This window comes from Sceloporus undulatus, chromosome 4, assembly GCF_019175285.1.
Source record: "Sceloporus undulatus isolate JIND9_A2432 ecotype Alabama chromosome 4, SceUnd_v1.1, whole genome shotgun sequence".
Lineage (NCBI taxonomy): Eukaryota > Metazoa > Chordata > Lepidosauria > Squamata > Phrynosomatidae > Sceloporus > Sceloporus undulatus.
The window spans coordinates 250,678,360-250,689,323 of NC_056525.1; the positions used below are offsets into that span (position 1 = coordinate 250,678,360).

The 10,964-nt window shown below is 48.4% G+C and overlaps 1 protein-coding gene across 1 annotated transcript in view; it reads right to left on the reverse strand.

The window, feature by feature from the left end:
- WDR97 (WD repeat domain 97) overlaps window positions 1–5,395 on the reverse strand; it is a 45,577-nt gene extending 40,182 nt beyond the window's left edge. Inside the window, exons 1-3 of the mRNA XM_042464494.1 lie at window positions 5,033–5,395; window positions 3,716–3,906; window positions 144–727 (exon numbers count right to left, since the gene is read on the reverse strand). Of these exons, the coding sequence (XP_042320428.1) occupies window positions 144–727; window positions 3,716–3,880 (749 nt within the window). The 5' untranslated portion in view covers window positions 3,881–3,906; window positions 5,033–5,395. The remainder of the gene's footprint in view (window positions 1–143; window positions 728–3,715; window positions 3,907–5,032) is intronic.
- Between the last annotated feature and the right edge of the window lie 5,569 nt (window positions 5,396–10,964).

Below are 10,964 nucleotides of genomic sequence, written 5' to 3' on the forward strand. Positions count from 1 at the left end.
CAACAGCCTCCGACTTTCCTCTGGGACTATTGTGGTTTCCAATGAGCCAGGAGGACCAGGCCTTGCTCTGTGTTGGAGAGGAATGAGGATGAGGCTTTGTTCCCCTGGAGCAGAGGGAGGCCAAATGGTCTTCTGCTCCTCACCTGCTGTGCAGCTCCCTTTTGAAGGACAGGAGTTGCCCCTTGGAGATGTCGAAAGCAGCCACCCCCGTGCCATAGCAAGCAAAACAGCGCGGGGCCTTCTTGCTGGTGCCATCCAAGGCCAGGCGGCTGACCACCTCGCTGGACCCCAGGGTCAAGGTGAGGCGGCATTGGAGGCTCCGGTAGCTGTAGCGGAAGTCCCAGAGGGTCAGATTCCCCTCGCCGGCTGTCACAATTCGATTCAGCTGCTCGCAGTAGAGGCCGCAACGGATGGGCCAGGTGGACTGTGCCTGCGAGAGCGGCTGGAACTGGGAGTCCAGGACCTGGAGGCTGCCTTCATCCCAGCCCACAAAACGGTCCACCTCTGTAGCGTAGAGGAGCCCCATCAAAGGGACAGGGGCCCTGGAGCAGCTCTTGTAAGAGCCATCTTCCCGCAAAAAGTGCAGCATGTTCTCTGTGTCGAGGGCCACAAAGAGCCTCTTGAGGGAATCGTGGGTCACATGGCGCACAGGGCTGCGCAGGGCAATGCGGCTGATGTGCTGCAGGCCGTGGCTGAGGAAGGCCACCTTCATCTCCTCGTTCTTCATCTAGAAAGTGGTTGGGGGAGAGAGGAAACACATTGTCAATATGCCACCACCATTTCCCTCCTGTTTCCCCTGGAGGTCTGAGTGTGGCTGGAATGGATGCGTGGCTTTGTGGGAAAAAGGCCTCCCACGGGGGTCACCATCTCCATGGGCACCTCTATTTTGCCATGCTGCAGTGCCAAACCGTGGGTGAGTAGGAGTCATGTGGCAAAAGGGCCATTGCATTCTTAAGTCTGCGCAAAGCAGATGCAGACGGAGGTCACTCTGCCCGCCTGACTGCTGTTTGGACTCCAAGCCCCAATAAGAACTGAATTGTCCAGTTCTTGTATAGTAGTCAATTTAGTACGACCCCATGAAGACAAAGGAGTGAAATGGGATGAGGAAAAAGAAACAGGGGCATTTCAAACATGGCTGGAAAAGTGGGACGATAATCAGAACTGTCCTCGCCAAATCAGGAGAGTTGGGGGGCATGGAATCACAGAATTGGAAGGGATCCCAAGAGAAGGGATCTGGGTCATCCTCATGCTGCTAATGCAGAAAATACACCACTGGAAAAGAAGAAAGAAGATTAGCAAGAAGTTCTAGAAGGAAGGAAGGAAGGAAGGAAGGAATTGGATGATGATGGTGATAAAGGAGAAAAGGTATAAGGGGGAAAGATAGCAAGAAATGGTTGGAGCATCAGTTTAGCTATGTAAATATCTATATGTCAAGATCATGGAATCATAGAGCTGGTTTGAGTTCAATTATTGTAGGTAAATTAGTATTTTGCTAGTAAGTAAACTGTCTGTGTTTATATGTTTATATGTGTGTTTGCATAAAGGCTGAATAACTATATTTCCTTTTAAAAACAGCAATACTGGAGCACCCCAAGAAAGTGTCCATCTGACTTCTGTTCCAAAGGCTCCAAAGAAGGCAAACCCATCACCTTCCAAGGTACTCTTCTGTTCCGCTTACTGTTAGGAGGCTCTTCCCAGTACTTGGAATCTCCTTCCTTGTACTTTGGATCCATGGGTCTCTTCTGCAGCAACAGCAGTAGCAAGAAAGTTTGCTCCTTTCCTCCTCAGAACCAAAGAATTGGGAGGGACCCCTTGGGCTGGCTATTCAACCTCCTCCGGCCGCCCAGGGAACCCCAGTTGAGAGATGCCCACCTAACCTCCCCTTAAAGACCTCCAGAGAAGGAGAATCCACCCAACTATGCCACTCTGAGGCAGACAATCTCATTGCTGAACATGTGCAGAGTGCCTTTCCCATGTGTAGGAGAACTGGCGCCTGCAGATCTATACCTGGGCCTTTTCACACTGGGATTTTTTGAGCCCAGAAATAGGATTGGTTCGCATTGGCCGATGCATATTCACGTTATATCGCGCTGTATTTTCACACCCTTGAGCTCAGAATACGCATTGGCCGATGCGTATTCACATTATATCGCACTGTATTGTGTTCTCTTTCCGCGGGGGTTTCGAAATGAAACCAGCTGGCTCCTCAGTTTGGCGAGTCTGCCAAATTAGTAGATTGACGGGATCCGCATTGATGGCCAGTGTGAAACCTCTGCTGTTTGGGCTGGTGTGTAAATCCAATCTGCTGGTCCTCCTGAAGACCAGCACAAGACCACCAGGTTACAAATTTCCCGTGATGCTGCGCTGGAATTTCCCCCCATTTCCTTCCGGTGGCCCTTTCCACTTTCAGGACAACCGCCGGGGCTGGGGAGCGAGTTTTCCATTGGCCGAGATAAGGCTGAAACCTTTTGTGGAGGGGGGGGATAAGCATTTCGTGTTTTTATTACGTTATTATTGTCGCGTTATAACTCTGGCACATGTATATATATGTATGCGCTCTTTTCTGTTGTTTGTGTGTGTGTGTGTATATGTGTATGCCTGCATGCGTGCGTGCATGTGTGTTTATGAGCCCTTGCACTTTGGTCTATTTCGCTCTATCTATCTATCTATCTATCTATCTATCTATCTATCTATCTATCTATACATGTAAACATATGCATGCACAGACATAAATACATGCTGACATATCCATATAAGTCCCCTTGCATATTCAAATGTGTTCATGTGTACATACATGTATATGTATACAAATATCTGCATATATATGCATATATATATTTAGATAGATAGATAGATAGATAGATAGATAGATGTATATGTATATATAAATATATATAGATAGATGTATCAGCCATTACGTCTTGGTCTTTACCAATGAATATTTTTTTATACATGGAAACACACAAGCATATGCTGGCATATCCTGATAAATCTCCTTGTTTGTATACATGTCAACATGTGTGTGTGTACATATATGTATACACTTAGGGCTATTGCAATGTGCATATATATATGTATATGTGTGTGTGTGTGTGTGTGTATACATGCACACGCACACAGATGTGCTGTCATATCATGACATGCTGAAATATCTTGACATGTCTCTTTGCATCTATACATGTGCATATGTGTGTGTGGGGGTTTGTGTATGTGTATATATATATATACATACACAAAGATGTGTGTGTACACATATACATGCAGCATTACACTTTGGGATGTACCACTACATGTATACATACAGACATAAACACTCATACAGACAGATGTGTGTGTACACATATAAATACGGCATCACACTTTTGGCTGTACCACTGTTTGTTTGTGTGTGTGTGTGTATATATATATATATATATATGTATGTAAGTATATACACATATATATATACTCATACAGACAGATGTGTGTGTACACATATAAATTCACCCCGGAAGTTTAAAAGGCCGTGACCCGTTCAGAGCCCCACAGAGCAAGTGCGAGGCTGCTGATTCGAATCGGTCAATACACATTGTATTGGGCTGGTGTGGTAATCCAATCTGCACTCGCCTCACTTTGCCTGAATACGCATCGCCCGATTCGAACCGAGTCCACAACCCCTCGATTTGGAAGGCCGCCCCTATTGCCAGGATGCCAGCTTCTCCCAGGAGACAGGTACCTTTTCCACCGCGTGCCGGAAGCCTTTCTGGAGCACGCGCCAGAGCTGCCGGGCCCTGGCCTTCCTCTCGGCCATTTGCGCCTCTGTCTCGTCCTGCTTCCCCTCTTTCTCCTCTTCGTCCTTCTTCTTCTTCTTCTCACTCAGCTGGGCCTGCGAGCGAAGCATCTTCCTTCTCCCCAAATGGGTCGCGGCTGGAAGAATGAAGGAGAAGGGTGGGAGAAGACCCCAAAAGATACCCTCACCATCATCCCCTCCTTCCTTGACCCTCTTTGGTGGAGATGCCCAAAGGTTTCTGCAGCCACAGAGAAACCCTTGAGCCCACTGTGCTTCAGAGAGTATTATCAGCACAAGGCAGGTAGCTAGGTATTGAGTATTTCCAGCCCCAAAAGGCCTCCAAGATGATGAACAGCAGCAACGAAAAGCAAGGAAAACAAAGCAAAAGGATATACAGAGAGGACTTTGACAAAGGAAAGGATGGCGCTAGAAATGGAATTAAAGCAAGGCCAAAGTAGATTCAACAAAGAAGGAAACCCCTCCCCCCCAACCCCCCCCCCCCAATTTTGTGTATTTTTGTATTTTTATTTTTTAATTTTTTTTTTTTTTTTTTAGGTTTAATCTCTTTTTAGGACTCGGTTGTGTTTTTATATCGGGGGAGGGTTGGGGATTTTGGAATTTTTAATGCATTTCTCTTACTGCTGTAATCCGCTTGGATCCTCTGAGATAAAGCGGAATATAAATTATTAATATCATTATCATTATCATTATTATTATTATTAAAAAGGAAGAAAAATCAAGTTTAATTTATGTGTGTGTGTGTGTATATATATATATATATATATATGTATACAACATTTGTTACTGTATTAATATCCTTGAGCGCTGTTTAATTTCATGTTGATTTGCAGAATGTAAACTTGTATAAACAATAATTTAAAATAATCAATTAAAGCAATACAAAGATTAAAACATTTAAAAAGAACACATTAAAATACTCTTGGGCTCTTTGACAGAGAAGGTGCAATAGCTCACAGAACTACAAATCCCAGATTTTCATAGCAGTTGAACCACGTCAGTTAAAGCGCTGCCAGACTGCATTAATTCTGCAATGCAGACGCAGCCTAGGTGTTCGAAGAAGGGGAGGGTGGCCTCAGGACTAGGGACGAAAGAAGCCAAGGGCTCTGAAGGACGCAGCGTGGACCAAAGAAAGATGGACGGGGGCGTTTCCTAGTCCCTGCCCCCCACTAATCTCTTTGGGCAAGCATTGAGGCCTTCCTCGGGGCAGCCCCACTGGCCCTACTCACAGCTGTGGTCCTGTACCTCCACTATCTTGGCAGGAGTGGCCCTTGACCCTCAAGACCAGCAGAATGGCCTCTCAGCCTCCTTCCAGGAGAGAAGGGGGCAATGCATCCACGCAAGGGGCAAAGGAGGGTCACCTTGGCACCGTCCTCAGATGCACGGCTTGGACCCTGTTCTCAAGGACTGCATTCGCCTCTGGAACCTGAAAAGGAAGCACACAGAAAGGGCATCTGTGCAAGCGCAGAGTGCTTGGCGTGCAAAGTCAGCCCCAGAATAGATGGCCACAGGGGCAGACGGGGCAACACTTGGGAAGGGTGCATACATACATGCACACACACACTTAGGATTGGAGCATTGTTGGAAGAGACCCTAAGGGCCATCCAGTCCAACCCCTCTTTGTGCCATGCAAGAATACATAGAACCCTAGATTTCAGAGGTACACCCAAGGGCCAATCCTTTCTGCCATGCAGGAATACATAGAATCCTAGAGTTTGAAGATCCTTCCAGGTGCTATCAAGTCCAACCCCTGCCAAAGCCCTCCCTGGGACATACGGCCAGCCAGTCTCTGTTTAAAAACCTCCAAAGAAGTGTGACATCGTGGGAAATCGTTACGCGCAATTATGCCAGTGTTCCCTGGGATATTCACGGGATGAACTCCTGGGGCTCTGCTTATTTCTTGCTCATTTGGGTTAGTATTTATGGGAATTCAGACCAAACTTTGTTCTTCTTCTTGTGCAATCCTAACTTGAGAGAGAGAATAGGGCTTGGGAACGTCCCTAAAAACCTCACAAGTGGCTCCTGATCCGCTCCCAAAGAGCCTGAAGATGTCCAGCCACACGCACCCCGATGTTTGGGCTGAGAGGTTTCTCTTGCAAACAGAAGGGCAGGCGACTAGGCTGCCCCCAGGGGTGGCCCAAGGGCAGGGTGGCCAGACGTCCAGACCGCAAGGGAGGTCAAAGAACCTTAAGAAAATGGAGGGCATGATCAAAGAAAAGCGAAACATACTTATGCAAATATAGATGCACGCTTCTTAGTCGTACTGGAAATGGAGGACAGTTTGGAATCCAAGGCTGAAATGTAGGATGTGTCTGGGAAAAGAAGGACCTTTGGTCACTCTGGGCACTGGGCACAAACCATCCTCTGCCACTGTGCTGTGGACTTCTGGGAAATTACAAAAACCGTTGTAGGCAACAGGCATAAATAGGATACCGGTCTCTGGCACATGATGGGGAGGAAACCAGTGGTCCCTCACACCAGACAGCTGAGGGCCAGTGGCCTGAAAAGTCAGACCAGGTATGGGGGGACTAATGGCCTGACCCAAGAGCCCCCCATAGTGTTCCTTTGCCTTTTCCCAAAGGGGTGATGTGTGCTTGTGTATTATGTGCCTTTAAATCGTTTCCAACACGGCGACCCTAAGGCCATGGGGTTTTCTTGGCAAGGTTTGCTCAGAGAGAGTTTGCCAATGCCTTCCTTTGAGGCTGAGAGAGCATGACTCACCCAAGGTCTCCCAGTGGGTTTACATGGCTGAGCAGAGAATCGAACCTTGGTCTACAGAGTCATAGTCCAATGCTCAAACCACTATGCCACACTGGCTTTATCAAAGGGGTGTGAAATCTTTACAACAACCTCGTAAAGTAGGCCACTGTTGTTACTCATCTCTTGCAAATGGAGGCTGAGGCAGAGAGACCGTTGAGGCTTGTAAAGCATGGATGGTTGCAGGAAATCCAGGCGTCCTGGGCTGGCACGCTTTTTCAGCCATGGCAAGATGCTGGCCCACAGAATTAGCCAAGGGAGGCTGTCCCACCTGCTTGCCCACCTTGCCGATCCCACTGCCAGGGTCCAGGGGCTTCTGTCTCAGCCCAGGGATGGCGCAGGCGCCTGGCCACTCAGGTTCCAGTGGCAACGTCTGCAGACAAAATGGCCTCCTGGATGGAAAACTGTAGCCTGGTCCCATGCCTTGAAGGGTGGCATTAGTCACTAAGTGCAAGGAATCATAGAGTTGGAATAGACCCCAGGGGCCACACAATCCAACCCCTATCTGCCATGCAGGAACTCTCAATCAAAGCCCTTCCTGGGACAGATGGCAATCCAGCCCCTGTTTAAAGACCTCCACCAAACTCCATTGAGGAAGTGTGTTCCCCTGGCAAACAGCCTTTACTCTCAGGAAGTTCCTCCTAATAGTAAGGTGGAACCTCTTTTCTTGTAGCTTGCATCCATTGTTCCTATTCTCTGGAGCAGCAGAAAACAAGTTTGCTCCCTCCTTAGTATGATACCCCTTAAAATACTTAAAGAGGGCTATCATATCACCTCTTAGGACTTTATAAAACAGGGGAAATTGGAAGGTTAACCAAAGGCCACCCTCCTCTGGACACATGGCTCCAGCCTCTCAGCATCCTTTTTTGAATTGTGAGGCCCAGAAGTGGACACAGGATTATTCTAGGAAGGTGAAGTCTGACCAAAGCAGAATACAGTGTCACTATGACTTCCCTTGATGAGACTATGCTTCAATTGGTGCAACCTAGAATTGCATTGGCCTTTTTAGCTGCCGCACCACACTGTTGGCTCACGTTGTTCAACTTGTGGTCCACTAGGACTCCTAGATCCCTTTCACATGTAGTCTTATCAAGCCCCATCCTCTATATCTACGCATTTCATTTTTCCACTCTAAGTGCCGGACCTTTCTCTGTGTTGAATTTCATGGAGAAATGTAAGGTGCTGCACTTAGGGCAGAACAATGAAACCCACAGCCAGAGACTGGCATGGCTACTGCTGCCAGGGAAAGCGCAGGAGCAGGGCAATAGGGTGGTGTTGGCAACCCCCGAGGCCCAGGCCTGGGAAGAGAGGCCTGCCCATGGCACAGTGGCGGCACCCCCTTCGACCTCCCTATTTCCCCACAGGGAGGTATTTGCGGCCTTTACCTGAGCAAGGAAGCCAGCCAGGCCCTTGTGAGAAAGGCCCCGTTGCCATGGGGACAGAGGGTTCTGTTGACAAGCAGGGCCCGGCCTAGTCCTCAGGAGGCCAGAAATGCAGCCTGGCCTTGAGTGAAGGCTGGCCAACCTGGCAACAATCTGGCTGTTGTTTGTTGTGCTCCTTCAAGTCGTTCCCTATCATGGGGTTTTCAGCTTATTCTTTCCTTTGGGGCTTTCTTTTCCTTCCCAGGCCATACAGTTTTTGGACCTTTAAGTAAACATTGTCTCACAGGGTTTTCCTGGCAAGGTTTCTTCAGAGGGGGGTTTGCCAGTGCCTTCCTCTGGGGCTGAGAGAGTGTGACTTGCCCAAGGTTGGTTGGTTTTACACAGCCGAGGAGGAAGGCAGCCATTGGGGCGGGAGGCAGACGTCGCTCTGTGTTGTGACTGGCGGTGGATCTGGGTGCAAATGATGGGAACCCAGTTCCTCCACCCCCCACCAGCCATTGTGCAGAAAACCATGGATGCTCCCTACTTTCCAAAAAGCATCCGTGGGCCACGTGGGCCCCAAAATCTCAAGAAAAGGAGGACAGGGTGCCCACAAAGGAGGACAAGGCACTGTAAAAATGTAGGCACTTGAGAAGAATGGAGGGCACGACCCAATAAAAGCTAAAAACATGTACATGTGGATTTGTCCTCAAACTAGAGGACATTTGGGAATTCCTCCTGGACAGAAGGTTGAAGTGTAGGACATGTCCTGGAAAAGGAGGACACCTGGTCGCTCTGGGGCAGAAACCGATGGCACTGAAAGTGGGACCAGGGCTCTGAGATTTGCATATCGTGGCCTAAGCAGCCCCCCACCCAAAATGGGGCTCGTTTCCTCTTGCAACTCTTCTATGGGTGGGGACCATTCTCCCTATTCTTCAGTCACATTAACTCAGGGGGTGTATCTGCACAGGACCGCACTGCAGAAATAATGCAGTTTGATGCCACTTCAAGAGCTGTCGCTCCACCCCATGGAATCCTGGGGTCTGTAGTTTGACGAGGCCTTTAGCCTTCTCTGCCAAAGAGGGCTGGTGCCTCACTAAACTACCAATCCCAGGTTTACGTGGTGTGACAGAACCGTGGCAACTAAAAGTGGTATAAAAGTGCATTATTCCTCCAGCGTAGATGCACCACCAGATGGTGGTCAGCTACAGCCAATGCATGGCCTACGGCTGGCACCCTGCCCAAACCCCGGAGCCCCTCAAACCCCTAAGGCATGGAGCAGAAAGGGTCTCGGCACCACTGCCCTCACAGGGACATTTGGTAGGAATAGGGTGAACAGGCATCATTGAAGAAAAACATAAGAGTATTACAAAATAAAAGCTAAAAACACTCATATACATTTAAATCCATGCTTCCAAGCCATGCTCAGAATGGAGAACATTTTGGAATTCCTCCTGGACAAAAGGTTGCCATGTAGGATATGTCCTGGAAAAGGAGGACCTCTGGTCACCCAGGCTGGGAAGGCAGTGGGCAGGGCCCTTTGGGTGGCTTTGGGACTCATTGCCCAGAGAGGATGGACAGACCCCCTCCATGACACCCTTCTGGTGGAAACATTTTTGTCTCAGCAGGACACATGGGGATGGACTGGATGGATGGCCCTTGGGGTCTCTTCCAACTCTATGATTCGAAATGCAAAGAAAAGAAACTTTTCTTCCCCAAAGCTTCTCAGATACAGCAGCAGATGGAAGCTTCCAAGGAGACACCTCCAGCAATGTCCTTCCCACCTAGTTTGCTCCAGAGATGCCTCTGGGGAGCAATACAAAGCAAAGGAACTTACAGCAGAGAACCTTCCTCTGGACTGTGTGAGTCTCAGCCAGAGTCTTGCAAAGGGGCCTGCTTGCAGGCTCTTCCAGCATGCAAGGTCCCCAGTGATACCTTGAGGTCTTCCCACCAATCTCCCCATGTCAGAGGTGGGACTGCCACTATCTAGGCTCAGCAAAAGCCCCAGTGTTACCAACAGCCTGAATCATAGAATTGGAAGAGACCACAAGGACCATCCAGTCCAACCCCATTCTGCCATGCAGGAAATCCAAATCAAATCATCCCCGACAGATGGCCATCTAGCCTCTGCTTGAAGACCTCCAAGGAAGGAGACTCCACTAAAATCTCCAAGGAAGGAGTATGTTCCACTGTCGAACAGCCCTTACTCTCAGGAAGTTCCTCCTAATGTTGAGCTGGAAGCTCTTTTCCTTCAGTTTGCATCCATTGCTCCATTGGGTCCTGTTCTCTGGAGCAGCAGCAAACAAGTCAGCTCCCTCCTCAGTATGGCATCCCTTCAAGTATTTCAACAGGGCTCTCATATCACCTCTTAACCTTCTCTTCCCCAGCTCCTTAAGTCATTCCTCATAGGACACGGTTTCTAGACCTTTCACCATTTTACTTGCCCTTCTTTGGACACGTTCCAGTTTCTCAACGTCCTTTTTGAATTGCTTTCCCCAGAACTGGACACAATATTATTCCAGGTGGGGCCTGAGCAGAGCAGAATATAATGGCACTATGACTTCCCTTGATCTAGACACTATACTTCTATTGATGCAGCCTAAAGATCCCTTTCACATGTACTTTCATTCAGCAATGTGTCTCCCATCCTATATCTGTCCGTTTCATTTTTCTGCCCTAAGTGCAGTACCTTACATTTCTCCATGTTGAAGTTCATTTTGTTAGCTTTGGCCCAGCTTTCAAGTCTGTTCAGGCATTGCATAATTGTCACTTGCTATTTGAGGTTCTTTTCTTGCCTGTTTTATTGAATTATTTCCTGTATTGCTATGTATTTTATATGTATTATCCTACTAGAGAGGCAGGCTAACTCCAACAGGCCTCCCTGGAAGAAGATTAACTAACCATCCATTAAGAAGCCAAGCCCTCCCTCCAGTCCATCTGCCTTGGTCCAGGCCTCGGAGGTAGAGAAGAACTGCTGGACCTGATCCCCTTCCCCACCACCTTTCCCTTCTCCTTTTGTGTCGTGTCTTTTTAGATTGGAAGCCCGAGGGCAGGGAACC